We start from the raw sequence: 19,761 nt of genomic DNA on the forward strand, positions 1-19,761 counted from the left end.
GACTTTAATAGCAAAAATATGCCAAATACCTTTTTATTTATATGTCTAGGTAAAATCTGACTTATTTAAGTGAGAAAAAAGAAAATAACAGAAAAAAACTCCAAGTCTCGTGACGTGGGTAAAAACCCGGATGCAGAATGTCAGCCTGGTGACGAGACGCGTTAAAACGGGGCTACAGTAAAAGATGTAGCTCGTCGTTAGCTAACGATGTGACGGACCTCACGAGCGGGTTTAGTAACTTTCATTGTTTTAACACGACGTCTGAATTATTAAAATTGTTAAACATCAAACCGAATCCTCGGTTTGGCGAGAACAGCGGCGTTTTTTTTAATTCATGGACAAAGAGAAGTGCAGCGACACTGTACGTAAGCGAGCGCCTCGTTTGATGAAGTCCCAGTGATTTAACCGTTCAGTTACTAGACACTAACCTGGAACCTGCACTAGACCACAAGCTGCCGACTCTGTGTAGACTAACGCTCTGTGTGCATCTTGCAGCATGATCAGTGCTCCTGGATGGACGTGCATCAGTTCATTGGTGATCTTATCACATCTGGAAGCACCCTGAAGGATCAGCCAGATGTGCTGAACGCAACATGGGGCATGGCCGCCGCCGCCGCCGCCGTGGGGTTCAAGGGTTTGCTCGAACCTCTCCCGCAGCCCCCGCCTCGGCCGGCTCCGGACAGCAGAGAGGCCGAGGCCGGCCGACAGGTCCAGCCTGGGGCAGCGCAGAGGAAGGGAGGGACCAGAGATCGAGGACGAGGTGGGCCATTCACACACATATGTGTCCACGCGTTTCGTTGTAGTATTATAAGTGTTATTTATACTTCACGTTTCAGATGGGCACCACGCCTGCACGTGCCCCGGTTGCCCCTCCTCCACCTCCCCACCCTCCCTTGAGGCTCTAAAGCCCAGACAACCTTTGTCCTCGCCACCAAACTCAAATGCAGGATCCCAAAGCAAGGAGCCGAACGATGCGAGCAGCGCCGCCGCATCTGAGCCGAAGAGCCGGCCGCCGCGGCAGGACCCGGACCGGGTGAGTCAGAGCCCAGAGCAGACCCCGGAATCCCCCCTGCCCACCGCGGCCTCGGGGCCTTTGTCCCATCTCTCAGCGCTTCCCTGCTTGTGCTGCCACCGCACTCAGATTCTGAGTCAACACGAAGCCACAGACTCCCCATTGTCACGGGCTCATCATCACCACTTTCATCACCACCACTGCCCTATAGCGTCCTGTTTTCCGTGCCCTCAGCTCGCCCCGTCCCACCCGTCGCAGCTCTCTGGTACGTTACCCTGCCTGTCCTGCCAGCACTCTGTTCCCACCTGTGCCCAGGTCTGCCACCACCAGCACAGAGCAGCACATCAAGAAGCTGGGAGAGTCAGGACAGCGTCTACCACATTGTCACTGCATCCCTGCATGCACTGTGCTGCCTCGTTCTCCAGACCGTCTCAGCTGCTGCAGCACCAGCGCTCCGAGCACGCACACAAACCATCCGGGTTCCTCTGCACGGAGTGCGGCCGGGCCTTCAACTCACACAGCAACCTTCGCATCCACTTCAACGTGCACACTGGTGCCCGGCCCTACACCTGCTCTGACTGTGGGAAGAGCTTTAGCCAGTCGGGGGCTCTGAAGATCCACCGGCGGATCCACACGGGTGAGAGACCGTATTCCTGTGGCTTCTGTGGCAGAGGCTTTCCCCACCTCGCGGGGGTCCGGGCCCACCAGAGGACGCACACGGGGGAGAAGCCATACCGCTGCAACCAGTGTGGGAAGTGTTTCACCCAGTCTGGAGCTCTGAAGATCCACACCCGCATCCACACAGGAGAAAGACCCTTCATCTGTAGCCTCTGTGGCAAAGGCTTTTCCAACCGTTCCGGGATCCGCTTCCACTATCGCACAGTCCATGGACTGGCTGCTGACCATGCCGTAGACAGTGGAATCAGAGATGCATGTCAAGCACCAGCAGGTCGTGGCTACTCACCTGGGCGTCCGAGGAATTTTCCATCTGCCAACATTGGCCTAATTACACCTAATAGCCCCGATAACAACTCCCACGCCGCTTCAAATTCCAGAGATTCCCCTGCGCCGACAGCTGCTCAGGTGGAGGGTGCAAAACCGGGTGGAAACAAAGAGGGGCTGCCCTACGCTTGTGAGGACTGTGGGCTGCGTTTTAAAGATGCCCCGTCCAGGAATAGACACCAGACTCTCATGCACTACTCCTCAGAGGTGAGAGAGGATGAGGAGGGGGGGCCAAAGGAGAGGTTAAACACGACAGAGGGGGTCCAGAGTAACAGCAGGTTCTGAATTAATGCTGCTAAAGAGAAAAGGCTGATCACAAAAGCACATCAGTAGATTAAATAACAGTTAATTGTGTAAGTAGATATAAAACAGAAAGCCCAACTCAAGCAAGTGTTTTTAATTGATTTGATGAAAGTTCCTACTTTGATAATGTTGTTGTTTAATGTGCCTTAATGAGCAGTGATGGATGAGGTGTTCGTGATCTAATGGACAGACACTCATGCTGTACCCTTAGTATCCAAAATGCCTTAAAATAGGAGAAAGTACAATGTTCTGTCCTAAATACAAATCATTTTTTATTGTATTCTTTAAGATGATCAACCTCAGCTAATTGTACATTTGATTTTTTATCATGTCATCAAGGTTTGTCTAAGACTATTTCCCAAAGACATCCCAGTGGATAGTCCAACAGCTGCCAACATGGTTTAGTGGTAAAGTGTAAGGGTACTGCAGTAGACTGACTCACAGAACCACTTGGGGATTTTGTGCTTTTTGTATTGTAACTATAGTCCAATCATTTATCAACCAACCAGCACTTGTTTCTTGTTCAAGAAGATGACATGTCTGTGGAACAAGATACTTCAAACGCATTGTTGCACCGTTTCAAGGACGCCCTCTGGTGGTTGCACATATTCATAGCCTCAATCTTTACCACTTTATTACAGTGTGCAATTTATAGTGCTCGTTTCCTTTTCTCTGTTTTTACAAAATAATGAAATTCTACATTGTTAATAAAATGATTTGTGAAAACAAGTAACATACAGTACAGAACAGTAACATGTTGAAACTTTTGTATTAACTTGTTAAATAGACTGACGCACACATTTCTGTATGTGTTTTCTGAAAGTGCAACTTGTAATTAAATGTTACAATAATAAACAGTATTGCCGAGACACAGATAAACCTTCCACTGCACTGAACTTTATAGATCACCTACGTAGCTGTATGTGTCCGTATGGCTTTCAGATTATGTTGTACTCTGTGTAGTAAACTCAAACAGTGAGTGCATAGCAATACTCTCTCTCCCCGGGCGTTCAATTCTGTCAGGACCAGTCCAACGCCGTCTAGCACTGGTCCCACTGGTCCCAATGCACATCTTAGCTCAAGAGTCCTTGTCTCCTGCATTTCTAAGTTTGCTGTGCTCACAAAGGCCTCTCATATGTGCGCTTCTGTAGTAGAGAGTCACATGACTTGGGCTCAGCATAGACGGCACTGGGCGGCCGCGGGCTGCTAGCATGTAGCGCAGGAGTGCAGTAGCCGTTGGATAGCACCCGGTGTGAGGGGCAGTCATACTGAGCGTGGCTGGACGTCATCTTGGCGCCGCTGGCAGGAGCCTGTGTGGAAGGTCCGTGTGTCTTGTGGAGAATGCCACTCAGTGATGGGCCTCCGGACTCCGAGGGCTGCTCACTGAATGGGGTGGCATACTCAGGCTCGGGGGGAAGTGGCTCGGCGTATTCTGGCAGGTCACCAGGAACGTCATAATGGTTCAAGGAAAAGGGGGTGGTGTAGTCCTCGTCTGATGAGGGTCTGAACGTTGATCCAATCTTCTGTCCAGTAGCTGGAGCAGCAGGCAATTCATAGTCTGCAAACATGAAAAATATACAATTTCTCTGTAGTTTTATTAATTAATTGAGCAAACATCGAAAAACACATTACAAATACAAAAACTGTACTGTATGTGCTGTATGGCCAATTTGAGAAGTTGTCAGGCAACCATCAGTGACCCAGGAAGTAAGTGGTACTAGCCAAAAAGATTCTGACAGTTTGTCTCGATTCAACAAACTACATTTCATCTACTATTTAAAAAGGTTCGAACACATCGTGTTGGGCAGAGTTACTGCTGAACAGCCACATCTGGGTGTCGCATGTGGGGAATGTGGTTTCTCACTAACTTAAAATAAACCATGGTTAAAGTAAAGCTACGCTTAATAATCGCATTGCTTTAGCGAGTGGCCAATTTTGTGATCTTTTTGTTTCTTACAAATGTGTATAGACTTAAACATCAGCTACATAATTCGCACATAGCTGCACGGCCCACTTAGACTAATTCACAACATAACTGTTGTGCACAGCAGGATCTTTTCTCTATAGTGAGAGCTACTCACGTGCCTCTAGTGATGTTATTTCTGGGAAACTACAGCAAGAATGTGTCTTTTCTACTCGAGTTCAGCCTCATACCAAGCCAGTGTGAGCCGCCGGGCCACCAACAATCTGTCCTCTAAAAAACAAGGACGGCTGCTTGCGCCTTCACCAGAGACCTTCCTCAGGAGACCACAGAAAGCCGCAGGGCCACAGGTATTTTAATTAGAAAAGGCTTTTAGTGATTGTCTTAGCATTGACCCTCTGTCTTGTTTTTCATTGGCCCCCTCCCCAGTGAAGGGGATGGGGGAGCAACGAGACAACTGGTGGTAGTGGAGGGGGAAGTAGGCTGAGTGCCCTTTATCGAGCTCCAATTAAAGGGTCTCTTTCAGTGAGGCTCCGTCGACCAAAGAAAGGAATGTTTATGCTGTGACTGGGTGATGGGCTGAGCCAGGAGGAAGAATGGACGGCACATGGAGAGAGCTGTGGAGCAGCTCGCACCCGGCCAAACTGACCACTGCAGCCAGACTTGGAAGGCAGGAAGGAAACGAGAGGGTATCCCATGAAATGGCCACCTAAATCAGAAAGGGATGCAAGGAGGCGACAGAGGCGTTGTTCCCAAAAGTCTTAAACTATTCCTATGAATTCTCACCTTTGAGAGGAGGGCTGGGTAGAGCGTCATGGACATTTCTCTCCAGAGGGTAGGAGATGAGCTGTGACTGTGGGAAGGGGAGACTCTTTGCCTGGAACATCTGACAGCCTGTGTGACACACACACATTTTAATAGGTGTTTTAATATAAGATATACGTATATATACTGTATATATGTAAAATAATGAATGTTCAAACAGTACTTACTTGTAGGTAGCGAGTACTTCATTTGTGACTCTTTTTTCCTACATGAAGGAAAATAAACACAAAATATTAAAAGACATTTTTAAATGAGATGTCCTTAAGGTTAATGCACTACCCAGAATATAAGCAACCTTCGCTTTCGCCAGATGACAGCCAACAAACAGCTTCCGCAGAATAAGAGTCCCAGGACCACCCCCATTGCCACCATTATTGGCTGACTGGAGCCTAGAAGATAGCAAGTGTTTGAGTAAGTCAACAGTTGTACCCGTGTGAGCAAGGAATGCTGATTTATTGCAGCGTAAACAGTGGTGAGTGTGAGCTCAGCAGCACATTCTGTGCCGCTTGTATCCCCCCTCATGTAGCCTGGTGTTCAGTTTCATTGTGCACATATAGATTCAGTAGCGGGTGAGACATGGACGTACTCAGTCTTGACTCTAGGGCATCTGTGGGGGTGGGAGCGGAGCCTGGCTGCATTGTAGTTGTACTTTTACTGGATGGAGGCTCTGTAGCTGGAAATAAAATTAACATTAGACTTCTGTTTTGAAGCCAGTAGAGCAACAGCGAATGCTCACCTTCCAATGAGGGAGATCGGGGAGTGAATCTGGCCACAGGGCAGCCGAGGACGCGGACCGCAGCGGACGCTCTGCCGTGCCACCGCAGTGGCTGAAGCCGAAGGAATCGCGCCACCACGGGAGGAAACAAGCTGTTGCGAACCCTGAGGTGGCCGTCGGTGTAGGCCTGGAACAGCTGAGGAGCACAACAACCACAATGAAACTTACATCAGCAGTCCCACTTTTGCAGTGAGCTATAGGAAAATAATTAATAAGTGAGTGCATCATAATTAGATACCTTTTTCTCTCTGCTGAAAGCACCTTTGTAAGGCTTCCAGTTCTTCCTGTCCTTGCTGAAAAACAGAACGTAGGATTCTATGTAGTGCTCACTGGAGCCTGTTGTTATTATTCCTGAGAGAAGAGAACAGCTCAGCATCAGAGATGAGGTAAACTGATTTAACACTCCAGCACTTACTATGACCAATAGCAGACATATAGTAGAATTAGCAGTTTTCTGACAGGTTCAGGTCAAAAAGTGAGGCTTCGTCATTTTATTTTACCTGTGATATTGCTTCTATCGCTCAGCTCCAGCTCCACCCAGGGATTTAGATCATCAATGTCTGCTGTCCACGTTTGGGGATCCATGTTTCTAGAGGAACCAAACATGCTGTGCTCTTGACTGTGTTTGTTCCAGAAAGATGAGGCATTCAAACCAGAAACAGCCAGGATGTTGTTGCATTCTGTTCACAGACCAAAGAAAGACGTGCACTGCTGAAAATGGTAATAAAATGGACATTTATAAACAGCCTGGCTACAAATCTTGTCCACTCTGATGGATTTATTGACTTTTATGACAGTGACAGAAATAAAAACACAGGTTTCAGCAGGTACAACTGTTTCATCTGGTTCAAACCTTGACTGAAGAGCAATTTCTTCTCAGATAATGGACCCCTGTTAAAAGACAATGATCGGAATGTCAGTGCTACTACAAATCAGGATTCCACTAATAACGTTGGGATGCTTTTGCCATCTTTCAAGCTCAGAAAAACACACATACATTCTTGAAAGGATTCCATTGGCAAACGTGGATTCATACAGTGTGAGACTTCTCCCACGGGTCACAGTGACTCGGCCGCCCAGGTTCTCACCCACAGCTCCAGCATGGACAGCTGCCCTGCACAGGACTGACGTCTGTGGCAGAGGTCATCTGTGAGGCACCCGTTCATTCAACAGACATTCAGCTCATGAACCACGCTGTACTCACATCTCTGTAACCCTGCTCAGAGTTCCCCATCACGTCCCCTGTCACGTTTTTGCATCCGGCAGGACAGTACACACTGGGAAGTAGCAGAACAACATGTAAGAAACACTCACAGGTCCTGAAACTGACTCTATTGGGGGAATCGCTGATTACCTCAAATGTGGCGAGTTAAAATGAGATCCTCGTTGTAAACAAGAAATAAGATCTGTAACAAATACAAATACAACACAGGTGGATTATAAATGAGAATTATGTAAACCTTCTGTGACTATGTGTTTACGTAGAGCCAGTATCTCAGGCTTACATAAAACTAGCCACCCTCGCTAACCCACACACAAACAGATTCTGTGTGAGGCAGCCAGGCAGACTAGCGTTAGGGGATGAGTGCTCATCACTGCCGATGTGACTAAGCCCTTTGTTGCTGTGACTCTGTCACAGTGACCAAGTTCAGTAAATGGTCATTGTGTGATCACAGTTAACAGACAGTGGTTTGTGGTCTTAGCTACAGACGCTGCTGGATTCCATAAACAACTGAGTAAAAACAGGAAGCCATGATACATACTGTACAGGACAGATGACGCCATCCAGACTAAAGGAAACTACCCTAAATTAAGAATCACATCCATATTACACATAAGCAGGGGAAGAACAATAACCTTTGTCTCATGATGCAGCTGGATCTAAACAGCGGGGAATCACTGCTCGGGTGTTTTTAATATTTTCCCACAAGTCCCAATCTGTGGCTGCGCCGTTAAAAACACAGTGATCCATCTGTGGACTTGATGGCTGTGAAATCAACAGCCTGAAGGAGCGGGGGGTGAGTGAAAAGCGAAATGCAGCCACACCGAGTGACAGACTGAAGCCTGAGGCCTCGCTCCACTCTGCCTCAGAGAAGAGGTCCCGCTTCTGCTTCCTGAGCAAACACGCCAGAGCAAAGATAGCGATGGGGGATGAATGCCAATAAGCAGTGAGTCATACGCTCGCAACCACATCAACACACAAGTCCACATACATCAAGACAAATATTCACACACTCTGGTGTTAAAATTACACCAGTGGAAACCTGTAAATGATTGAAGTCAAACTACCAGTCACACATTCCTGGATGTAAGACTCACTGTCTACAGGCATGAGCTCAGCAACAGTTAATTACCAATATTCAGCAAAAAACACCATGAGCTTTCCTACTATTACTAAGCAAGGAGGAATAAAGGAATAAAGAGAGTAAAGAAGCCTCCCAGAAGGGTTTGTGCTCAGTGGGAGGACGGCGGTTTTACCTGGATACTGGTCTGTGGCGTAGGACAGTAGAAACCCTCGTCCAGAGCGGTGCGGGCCTGACTTGAACAGTACTGTCACTGCACTGCTGTTAAGTGTCACATTCCTCTGTGTTGCATCAAGCTTCCCACACACCGGACCTGTGAATATGCAGAACCACAAACCAGGTTCCTAAAGCTTTGTGTACTGTGCAAAGCTATGTAGACTGTTAGATGGTAAACCTGCATGTAAGAACAGCTACGCTGCAAAGACGACAGCACATAAATCACACACGGGGTTCTGTGCTATCTGATAATGAACATAAAAGGCAGCATAACAGAATATCCCAACCGCCCGACTCTCCCAAACTCATTTTGGTGTGTTGTCAAAATGATCTGCCCTCAAGACGTAATAGATCTAGTTGGAAAACATGTATGTGTCTGTGCAAACTGGTTCATCTCCAGTGGAACAACATTGGTAATGACATGCTAGGTCATTTAAAAGGAGACATGAGTGCATGTCTGTGATGCCCAAACCCCAGGTAAACAAGCTTACCAAGAAGGGTTTCTCCAGTCTTATCTGTGATCACAAGAGAGCCGTTGCTGCAGTTTGGACTACTCTCAATGTCAAAATCCCCAAACAGCAGCCGCAGCGTCCGTGGTTCTGGCACCTGAAGCCGCCACGTGCACCACGCGTCACTGGGGTAAGTGCCTGGGTAGCTCTGAGAGGCCAGAGTGCCGGAGTCAGAGCCCAGAAAAGTATGTCCACACCCATTTCCTGAAATCAAATTAGTACAGTTAGAAACCCAAGACAAGATAAAAACTTGCCAGTGTAGTTGAATGAAATCAGCTGATGAACATATTTGTCTGTACATTCACACCTTTGCGTTTTGGATCAGACAAGGTAACCGGCAAGCGCAGACAGTTCATCATTAAATGTCTTTAATTAAACCCAAAGAATCTCAGCAGCTTAGTCAGTGCCTAATTTCAGGATCGATGAGTAATAGGTCTGCTCTGAACTTGCATAGCAGACATGGGCATGTTGATAGACTTGAGGTCATAACTGTGAGATGACACAACTTCTGGTGAGCAAAGCACTGAGCTCTTAATGATACGACCTGTAAACTGGATATGTCGCAAAAGATGCACTTTGTAGCATTACAGTAAATAGGAAATCTGTAATTTGCGAAAAGACTAACATACTGAATGAAAATGTTTGTTTGCAGCGATCTGACTTGAGGTTGTGTTGACTAACACTTAAACTGGAACTGGAAGATAAATATTGAGATTTCCCAACATCCCGGACGGTCAAAGAAAATGAATGATTCAATTCCCACAGTGGTCACACAGAGATAAGTGCTGTGGGGGCTGCAGGCTCCAGTCTTACCCCAACAAATGTCAAGTGGTTACGTGTTCTGAGAATGGTCAAAACATAAAACCGGCACCAGGCTCCATCTAAGCCTACATGTCGTCCCCGTCCTTATCTTCCATATAAGGCCCCAGTAGATATGCGGAGGGGAAACCAGAGGATAACCTTCCACTCACCCTGTCTGACACTCATCCTGCCTTGGCTGGGCCCCTACCTTCTGACAGCTCTCAGATCCTAATAGCATAAACCTTTGGATGGTACTGCCCTCCTCACGTCCCCAAAGGATTCCCTGGACAAAATGTAACCGGGGGCAACAGTGTCTGTCATCTTCCGGCTGGAAGCCACAGAGTTAGCGCAACCCTCAGGAAGTGCTGGGTGGCCGATGATCCTCCACTGCTCATTGAACCCTTTCGCCGACAGTCTGTTTTTTTTAGTTTAAGACAGAAACGGAGACGCGTTCGGCCTGTTTGGACCAGTCTGGAAAATGTAGAAGATGAATTACAGACAAGGTCAAACTGGGTGGCGGAAGGAAGACGGTGAATCAGCAACACCCCAGCAACATTGTTTTCCTCTTGAGGACTTGCCGGCAGGTCCTTACAGGTCCACGCTAACAGACAGACAGGATATTCACCTGCGCTGCCTGTCACTACGCTGTCCTGCCCTGTGTCTGCTGTGTCAATCACATGATACGACACCAAAACGGAAATGTTTATCCCACATCCTGGCCGCGCCAGGCTTACCAGCAAATGCGTGGTTCAGAATAAATGACTGACCACAGACTCTTTGTGGGGAAACCAAATAGACAGGCAACAAAAAAACAGATTTGTGAGATGGATGAGAGTTACAGTCACAGCCTGTGGGTCCAAGATGTTTTTCCTCTGAGTGTGTATAGATGCTCACTGTAATCCCTATGGGGAAGGTGAGCCGATAGCAGAGATCAGAAGGTAAACAAGGACCAGGGGAGACTATGTAAAAAATGTAGTGTGAACCATGTACAACACAAGTGCAGTGTGCCAAACATACAACACATGAATGTATGTACTTTTTACTGGCACTGGGGAAGTTAGATAGGGAAGTTAGAAACGGTGTGTGTGTGTGTGTGTGTGTGTGTGTGTGTGTGTGTGACTGGACAGCAGATCTAACGCTGTGTTCTTTATTAGAGCATATCGCACTTCTACCTGTGCTTGAACACTTCGCTGCATGTGAACGCACCACGACATACAAAACTTTAACTAATGTGTTATAATATGCTAGTCGTTATAAAGCAGTAGCAGCAGTAGCAGTAGTATTAGTAGCAGCAGCTGCAGTAGTGGTATACAAAGTTACTTGGCTGAACCAAAGTCTCTCGTTAGAAGCTTTATCATAAGCGTGTTTTTGTATTTACCGTTCTGGCCGTGAACACCTCTGGAACCGACGCTGACGATGATCCAGACACCGGCAATAAGAGACTTCACAGCATCCCCGATGTTTTCACACTTCCCCATGGTTCGCGCTGCTCCGCATTGGGAAGTAACGTGAGTTCTCCGCCGCGCCGCGGTTCTGGCTGCACTGAGCAACTTACGGTACAAAGTACTGGCTGTCTGCAATGGGCCCGGGACGTCGGGTGAACTCGGCTTCCCATTGGTTCCTCGCTCGCGTCAATCAAACAATACCGAGCGTTCCGTTCCCAAATATGGGCGGGGTGATAGGCACGCGCCTGCCGATCTGAGACCAGCCTATAGTGGTAGCGCCGCGCTTTGCAAACATGACAACACTGAACGTCGGACTCTTTGTCCTTCTGTGACTGTGTCACAAATCCTGTGTCAAATGGATGAAATAACCGCGCTCACCTCACGTGCACCGTTCAAACACATTCCGTGAACTTTCTCAAACTAGGCGTTGAATCTCGCCACCTTCTGGTGGAACACGAGCAACGACAAAACACGGCGGCTATTTCCCCCAGCGTTTATTGCGAGACATTCAAGTGACACTGGGACGACAGGTGATGTATGCAGACACAACAGAGTGTAAACGAAGGCAAACAATCGTATTCTGCTGCGCTGTCGGGTCAAAACGCGTGCGCGCAGCTTGAATAATTCCCCCGCCGTCCCTGCGGCTCAGAGGGCGCCCAGACGAAGCCGTCTGGCCGATTTACACATCGCGTGCGAACCGACCGCTTCTCGTGACAGCGGGACAGATGCTTCTCAGGCAAACGCTGCCTTCTCTGCAGGAAGTGCAGCGAGGCGGCACGGCGCATGCTCCCCGCGTCTGACAAGCCGAAAGATGAATTGCCCGCTGCTGTAAAGCGGTAAGTAGAACTGTGGCGCCGTTGAAAGTAGCAGGTGGTGCGTTTCGGGCTCGGAGTTTGCGTGCACCCTCTTGCGGGAGCAGGAGCGCGCGCCGGGGCGCCGTCGTCGGCCGGAATGTGCGTGCCGCCGCTCCGTCACGCGTCGGCTTGAGTGGGTGAGAACGACACGCAACTGTCAGTGTAGGAGTTGCTGATCCAGTAGCCTGGCTAGCGGGGCATGTGTTGATCAGTTTACTGCTCGTCGCCGCGTGGAAAGGTTGTCGATTTGTTTCTTTGTGATGAAATAATCCCCAGGCAGCTCGTGTATTGATTCCTCTTTTAGTTTCTTTCTGTGCTATTGATGTGCTCGCCAAGTGTCGCTTTAGATTGAAAGAACATTATGCTCAGATTTATATTAGTATAGATGCATTTGAGTAATATATCTGTTTTACAATATGGGCTTTTTGTTTCCAGACGTTTAAGCCATTTAAAATGCGTTATGTTGTATATTTGTCAACACCGGCATAGCTGGCCTGTCGCTGTACTTCCTAATGTAACTGTATATATATATAACTAATAAGTGCCCAGTTTAACTGATACTGATTAATTTGACAGGTCTATAATTTGCCATGTATTGTGATTGTGACAACATTATTGGCCTAAATACAACAATATAGTTCAACACTGTGCTGAGAAGATGGCTGAATTTTGTCTATATGCTGGACAATTTATTTCACCTGTTGAATTAACTGCAACTGGGTTTAGACATCATGGGAAGTAATATATAAAACTCCTCAAGGATTAATGTAAAACAGCTAGAGGCTTTAATGAAACCAAAGCCTGCTAGTGTGTGCATTAGATAGCGCCACTGCTTGCATTTGTGTGTGATCTGGATGTTAACGACTCGGCTCACTTTGCGTGCAGCTCTCTGTGGAGGGGTGATGGCTGGTGCTGAGGTCACTGTGTCTTCAGGGGAACTCATGTTGGTGAAGGAGCAGGAGGAGGAGGGGGAGTCAGGCGGCAGCGACCATAAGACTCAAGTCATCCTCCACCTTCAACCCATTCTGCAAGGGTAACACGGCTTATGTCATTACAGTGTTTAAAAGGTCTGGGAGGCAATGCAGAGCAACATAGAAGTGCACAGATAGTCGTTTTTATTTGTAATGCATTCTTCGTCGTCCTTATTTTCTTACTAAAATTAAGATAAGTTTCAATTCCCAGTTCTTAACATGAAATCCTTATTTTTATTTATATAAGAATCTGTCGCCCCCTGCAGGAAAAACGGCGACATTGCTGACACTGGCACCACAGTCTTAGCCATAAAGACACATGATGGTAAGTGACACATTTATTTCTCTATAAAGAAAAACAATAAATAAATTAACAAAGAATACTGTTAAACCTTTTGATAGACATTTTTTGTCATTCTCACAATCTTTGTTTTTATAAATACCTTGTTATTTGTGAATTCACACACAGTACATGGTTGTGATAATTTTCCATATTTTATAGATGACAGTAACGAAGAAGCAGAAGAAACTGAGTATGGCTACCCCATCACCTGTGGAGACAGCAAAGCCGTCCTGCTCTTCAAGAAGTTTGTGTGCCCAGGAATAAATGTTAGATGTGTCAAAGTGAGAAGCGCTTTGCATTGCTTGGGGCTTGTCATTCATTTATTTGTACACGTCTATGAACTCACAGCGTCTTTTCCTGCAGTTCAACGACCAGCTCATCAGTCCTAAGCAGTTCGTACACCTGGCAGGAAAAGCTACTCTGAAGGACTGGAAAAGGGCCATCAGACTGGGGGGAGTCATGCTCAGGTAGACTTACTAAGTGTAGAAACGCACACCGCCCCATCCCTCGTCTCTTTCTTCCACCTTCTGGTTGGAGAGCACATGTACGCGAACCTGAATGACATTTACTCCGCTGCTCTGGAGTTAAGGTGTCAGACAGATGGTGTTACAAACATTAATCTAATGCAGTCAACGGCATATCTCACTCATATAATTTGCACTTGCGTCGAGTCTGTGTGCCGGGGGTTTGCCAGTACATTCCAGAAGAGGTGGGTAAGCGGCGTTATTATGCGAGCGAGATCAAATGACACGCCAGCAAGCTGCTGAGTGATACTTCTCACCCCTTTATCATGTTCACACTTGTTCCTGGTGTTACTGTGAGTCAATACACCGACTCAATAGGCAATATTTCAGCTTTATTCCTCCTGAGGTCGGATCAATGGGCTTTATGTTAAACAATCCGATCGGAAGCTGCAGGGAACGCTCTGGAAATTCAATCTGTCGCCGACCCTCCTCTGCAGCTGTGTAAGAATAATATTTTCACAGGCGCTCAGCACACTTCCTTTAACCTGCTTCTCCCCATGCAGGAAGATGATGGACTCCGGCCAGATAGATTTCTACCAGCATGACACCGCATGCAGCAACACCTGCCGCAGCACAAAGTTTGACGCGCTGATCAACAGCTCGCGCCTTCCTCCTGGGGCCGCGGTGCAGCCGAGCCCATCGGGCCCGGCTCTCGACCCTCATGGAGGTCAGCTTCCTCTGCTGACAGGTAGAATGTAGGGGGCGCCTGCTGAGACAACACTAACCATGTTCTGAGGGTACCTGCTTTTAGTCTTATTGCAACGGGATTAAGAGCTTAGTCGAAGCGGAGAGACTGGGAGGAGAAAACACGTAAAAACGCGTAACACAGCTGTTTTTGCTGATGCACCAGTTACTGTGCAAAAAGTGAAAATCTTGAGAAACACTCCTGAATTTCTCTGGCGTAGTAACATGAGGCGTTGCGTGGGTTGCTGTTTTCCTGCGTTTCAGGCAGGGTTGTGCGCGACGCAGCAGACGCGGCGGAGCCGTTGGAGGACACACTCAGAGCAGCAGCAGCAGCAGCAGCGTGGGGCTCAGGTCCAGCCCTGCTTTTAAACCCAACAGCCAATGGACACGCTGCCAAGAGGAAAAGAGCTGATACACCTGGTGAATACGACAGCTGAGGAGGAGACACATTGATGAACACATTCACTCTCAGATATCTGCATCCACTGTATTGGTATTAAGTGAAAATGCTGCTGTGAATATTAGCGCTGTCTCGTTGACACCTACTTCCTGCCATTCCTGCAGAGTGGCCTTTAAAACTTGCTGACCACAGGCAGGCAAAGAGTCACGACCCCTTATATTACCATAGCTGGCGGCCCACATCTCCAAGTGTGGCTTTCTCCTGCGGGAAGCCAAGCTTTGATTTAAGGGCTTTCAAAGGTGACCCGATTAGGCGTCGTTCCAGCTGATCCGCAGTAGGTAAAACAGCCTCAAGTGATATTTTGTGCAAATGGCAAATTGCTGCGCCTCGCTGCACAAGCAGCGGCGCTCGTGACAGGGCTGGAAAACAAATAGACCGCGGCGAACAAACGCGCCCGGCCGGTCACCGCACCCTCCTGTCTGCAGTTATGTGTTGCTCCCTATTAGTGCACATCCAGACGCGGAGAATTAAATGAACGGAGCTCCAGAGAGCTGCAAATTGGCTCGGACTATTTCCACTGAGAAGATATTGCATTCGTCTTGACAGACATTTAAGGAAACATGGAAGTGGACATAGCGCTTGCAGGATATGATATCAAGCATCTGTGACAGTTTATCTCTTTAATACGCTCAACTTGTATTTTGCTGGGTTTTGTACCATCCCCAGTCATTTTTCATCTTCCTCCAATTCGCCCTGTCCTCCTTCCTCACCACTTCTCTAACCCATTTCCTGTTCTTTCCTCTCTATCACCTCCTCTCTCCAATTACTGCGCCTCCACCACTTCTTCCATCTTTTTACATCTGCTTTCATAGTTCCTCCAAACCCTGACACTTCCCACTATGTTTCCCTCCTCACTTTATTACCCTCTTTTCCCATTCTTTAATACTCTTCACCTCTCCTCGGCTTCTCTCCGAGGCGCCTTCATTTATCCCGCGTTTCTCTTCCTTCTATTGTGTCCAATCTCTTTTAGTATCCACCACAACAACACGGTTCACACAACCATACACACCATACTACCTAATCATGTACTCTCCCTAGATGGAGTGCTGAGGCTGTGGAGGGCTGTGGCAGACTCAGGCCTGATGGGGGAGGTCCTGTCCAGCCTCCACACTGAGGTATTGGCCGCTCTTAAAGGAGTGGAGGCTCGTAGTGAGAAGGCCGACCTGCAGGAACCTGGTGAGTGGGAGCTCTGGAACCACTAGGTGGCAAAAGAAGATTCAAACAAACTAAATCAGAATTGTGATGTTGGACTGGATTTTATTTGCAACCCTGCAAAATCCATTGTAGGAAAATGGTTATTTAGCAGAATGTCCTTTGAGCCTTGTTGTTTGACGTTTGATTACCTTGTTTTGGCAGATGCCATCATACTAAATTCCTTGTGCGAGATGTTTGGACTCTTAGACTCAGTTAAACAGGCTGTGCACCTGAGGTGCAGCCAGAATCAATGGAACAAAGCCCATAATCGTGTTTATGGTGAGAACGCTGTTCAAGGTCATTTCCATGTCATGTGCTCATGGAGTCCAATGCTTTTGGTTGTACTAATATCCTGTTTTTCCTCAGTGTTAAATGAGACATTAGAGGATCAAAGGAAGCAGGGTTGTGAAAAAAGTACATCCTCAAAACATGCTCGACCCCAACATCAAAACCCGTCAAAGAGCCGAGCGCACCACATGCTTCCTCCCGGCAGAACTAGGCCAGTGGTCCAGGCGCTCGCTCCCACGGCCTCATCCACGGCGCCTCACGCTCAGCTCAGCATCACCCCACAACTCGCCACCCTTTTCCCCGCCTCTGCTGGCCGGCCCCACCGTACGGGCGCTGATGGGATGATCAGGGATGATCGAAATGCTAAGCTAGAGAGGAAGAACCATAAGCACGAGGGGACGGGGAGCCCGGGGAACCCTCATCACGGCACCACAGGGAGCTGCAGGGAGCCTGGGCGGAGGATTAGCGAGTCTCAAGTAGCTCCTCAACTTAGAAGTGAAGAAGCAAAGAAGACAAAGAGCTTGTGTGACATTGAAAGGGTGATTATTGGAAGAAAGGCATCAAAGAAACAGAAGAGTCAGTGAGAGCGAGACGATCCCTAAGGGATGCTGGAGGACTAAATGAGGAAATGTGCCTCAGACTAGACGGAGACCAACAGAAGGGAAAGAGCTTTGTCTTCTACACTCATACTGTACATGCTCCGGTTACTTTAGCGATGCTCCTGGGACCCAATTGTTCTCCTTTTAACAAGCATGTCAGACAATGTTTTACCAACTCAACGCACATCACAGCGAAGCCGGAGACAGATTGATTCATTGATTGATTCCTAATTTAGACAAGGCTCCCACCGCTTGATTACAGATGAGAAGAGTGTTTTAATAATGAAAGTGCAGATCTGTTTCTTAGACACACTGTTTGAAACCCGGGTCACTGTAACAGAACTCTGTGAAATGTCCAATGGGAAAGCGGTCCTAACACATGGGTTTGGTGAAGACACCTTCAGATATTTGTGATAACTCTTTCTAATACTTTTATAATTGAATTCTAAGAATATTTGTAATTGAACCTGCACTTATTTTGTGAGGTGACTTGTGTTTTGCTTTGATCGTATTGATTTTTGATAATTTTACATATACCTTTGTCATAATACCTAAGAGCAGCCTACAATCTATGCAGCATTCACTGCTGGAACAATAGGTCATTCTGAGCAGTGATGCATAAGGGAACTCTTACAACATGTACTGTTGCTTTATACTGGCCACTGTGTACTAGTGCACTGCAAATACATCATCTCTGTAGAAAATTAAAATGGAGAAACATGTGATCAAGCAAACGAATGGCTCCAAACGACCCTAAGACACGATTAATGCATTTATATAAACGCGTCTACGTTTGAAAGCTGAAGAAGCTGTTTTAAGCACGTGTGTCAAGAGCTGCTTGACTTTTCTGTGATGCCATTGATGAGAATAGCCAGACGCTGGTGGTCTGCTGACTTTAGAGACAGTAGACGTGCTCCCTGCGCTCATCTTCTGTTTTGGTTATAAATCTAACAGATTCTACTGATTCCCCATTTTTCTGACACTCGTGCTCCCTCGGCCTCGCTTGTGCAGCGGCCGCCCTGTGCTGCCTTCACAAGCACATTGGGCTTGATGACAGTCGCCACGTGACCGTCCTGATGTCAAACGCTTATATTTGTTATGTCACAGCCAATGGGAAGCTTTTGTGCTATCTCTGCCTGGTGTGAGCTTTTAAAGCTAGAAAGGCTCAACTCCGATAAAAGTGCAGCAGCAGATTCGCTGTTCGTGAGCACTGTGCTGCATCCCGAGCCCTTATGATAGATAGTGATGGTTTGATAGCCAGCCTCTGACAATTTCCTCCACAGCTCTAATGATATGTTATTATGAATTCATACACAACGCCGCCTGTGCAGATGCAGTTGTTTGTGAGGGGCTGCTGAGTGACAGCTGATAAAATGCTTGATAAAACGACTTTCATCACAGTGCAGCTGTCAGACACCCCACTGACGCCTGTCCTGTTGTTGGATTTGAATAGTACTTTCCGCATCCTGTTTGCCTTTGCTGCACATTCAACTATAATGAAGTTGAATAGAGTTGAGCTGAAATACCCCCAAGTTTAAACAAATGGAAACTCGGCGCCTTGAATACCCGTGTGCAAAAATGGCCGCCATGCATCAAGCAGGTGCAATTACAGGTGTTCGCTTGATATATGCTGTGCTCCTTCGCTTAAATTGAGTAATTTGCTGAGCCATCCATCGTTCATCTGTCATTCGGGGTAACAACATTAGAGACTGCGATGCTCACTCGAATTGGAGGCCTTGCATGCATCTGCTGCCCCCACTTTAATTCAATCCTCAGCTTTAATGTTGACACATGACAACAACATGAGTAATGAGTCGTTTGCATAATGGCGTCTGGTTCCAGCTGAGAGTCCGGGAGCCGCGGTGTGGTTCAGGCAGAAGAACAGCGCATGTGTAAGATGCTTCGCTGGCGGAGTCGGTGGAAATATAGCGAACATACTGCATTGTGTAATGAGTGTCCGACCATTTAGAATCATCCGGTTGAAGTCACGGGGACTGCTCACCTCTCGCTGTGTAATCGCTGCATCTGTGCTACTTCGCGCACTACATGAAATCCAGCAAAGTTTTATCTTGAGAAGTAAATGTACCCTCATTAATTACAAATTCAGCGCACAAAACTTGACAGACTATCTAATTTATGGAGAAATATGCTTTACACCTGATATGGGGAGGTGTTGGGCACGCTTGCCTGTCTGTCCTGTGAGAATTACAAGGCTAATCTCAGCTGGAAAACAGGCACTAATGTGACATTCCAGTGTATATTATGCAGTAGGCAGCTTAATTAAACCGCGGATTGCTCATATGAGTTTAGAACATCAGCAGTCCAACTGTTAGTAAATTGCAGAGGTGAGAAACTGAAGGTGTTGTACATCTCTCATCCAGAGCCAGTGCGGTTTAAATAATGACTGTTTTCTTACACTCTTGCCGGTGTCGCGCGTGCCACAATGTTGGGCGCACGGTAATTGCTGGGCAGCGAAGAATTAGTGACTTGCCATTCAAATGAAGCCGAACTCCGTGCGGAGCGTCTCCACCAGCAAAACCCACACACTGTGGTTTTGTCACTTAGAGAGACACTGCACCGACTTACACGGATTCCCTGCGGGTTCGCCCGCATGAATAATTCATGGCACCAACTTTAACCATCACAACCGTCTACCTCCTTAATCTGAGCCTCACTCTGACCCTAAGCCTGAAACCAATCTAACCACCGTCTTCACGGCTTTTTAAAAAGAC

General features: G+C 47.4%; 3 protein-coding genes across 10 annotated transcripts; 2 read left to right on the forward strand and 1 right to left on the reverse strand.

The window, feature by feature from the left end:
- The first annotated feature begins 102 nt into the window (after positions 1–102).
- On the forward strand, positions 103–3,196 carry si:ch211-79k12.2 (uncharacterized protein LOC568844 homolog). Of its 2 annotated transcripts, none has more exons than XM_055503421.1 (3): positions 103–365; positions 496–760; positions 837–3,196. In XM_055503421.1, the coding sequence occupies exons 2-3, from the start codon at positions 514–516 to the stop codon at positions 2,297–2,299; spliced, it is 1,710 nt and encodes a 569-aa protein (XP_055359396.1). In that variant the 5' UTR covers positions 103–365; positions 496–513; the 3' UTR covers positions 2,300–3,196. The 2 variants fall into 2 exon arrangements, with proteins under 2 accessions (XP_055359396.1, XP_028985169.1); XM_029129336.3 differs by having other exon boundaries at positions 104–361.
- Positions 2,935–11,262, reverse strand: si:dkey-34d22.1 (discoidin, CUB and LCCL domain-containing protein 1). Of its 2 annotated transcripts, XM_029129334.3 has the most exons (15): positions 11,046–11,260; positions 8,849–9,070; positions 8,317–8,454; positions 7,193–7,244; positions 7,043–7,115; positions 6,836–6,969; positions 6,692–6,729; positions 6,339–6,518; positions 6,077–6,189; positions 5,800–5,974; positions 5,650–5,736; positions 5,359–5,452; positions 5,231–5,268; positions 5,025–5,132; positions 2,935–3,875 (listed from the first exon to the last, which is right to left on the reverse strand). In XM_029129334.3, the coding sequence occupies exons 1-15, from the start codon at positions 11,143–11,145 to the stop codon at positions 3,436–3,438; spliced, it is 1,992 nt and encodes a 663-aa protein (XP_028985167.1). In that variant the 5' UTR covers positions 11,146–11,260; the 3' UTR covers positions 2,935–3,435. The 2 variants fall into 2 exon arrangements, with proteins under 2 accessions (XP_028985167.1, XP_028985168.1); XM_029129335.3 differs by lacking the exon at positions 5,650–5,736 and having other exon boundaries at positions 11,046–11,262.
- A 198-nt stretch (positions 11,263–11,460) lies between these two features.
- On the forward strand, positions 11,461–17,754 carry LOC114843109 (glucocorticoid modulatory element-binding protein 1-like). 6 transcript variants are annotated; one of them, XM_029129341.3, is made up of 10 exons: positions 11,461–11,642; positions 12,852–12,999; positions 13,204–13,262; positions 13,440–13,561; positions 13,644–13,747; positions 14,308–14,492; positions 14,753–14,908; positions 15,987–16,124; positions 16,305–16,421; positions 16,509–17,754. In XM_029129341.3, the coding sequence occupies exons 2-10, from the start codon at positions 12,869–12,871 to the stop codon at positions 17,012–17,014; spliced, it is 1,518 nt and encodes a 505-aa protein (XP_028985174.1). In that variant the 5' UTR covers positions 11,461–11,642; positions 12,852–12,868; the 3' UTR covers positions 17,015–17,754. The 6 variants fall into 6 exon arrangements, with proteins under 6 accessions (XP_028985174.1, XP_028985171.1, XP_028985176.1 ...); XM_029129338.3 differs by lacking the exon at positions 11,461–11,642 and adding an exon at positions 11,658–11,948; XM_029129343.3 differs by lacking the exon at positions 11,461–11,642 and adding an exon at positions 11,658–11,948 and having other exon boundaries at positions 14,308–14,471.
- Positions 17,755–19,761: the final 2,007 nt, after the last annotated feature.

The sequence above is a fragment of the Betta splendens genome, chromosome 16, assembly GCF_900634795.4.
Source record: "Betta splendens chromosome 16, fBetSpl5.4, whole genome shotgun sequence".
NCBI lineage: Eukaryota > Metazoa > Chordata > Actinopteri > Anabantiformes > Osphronemidae > Betta > Betta splendens.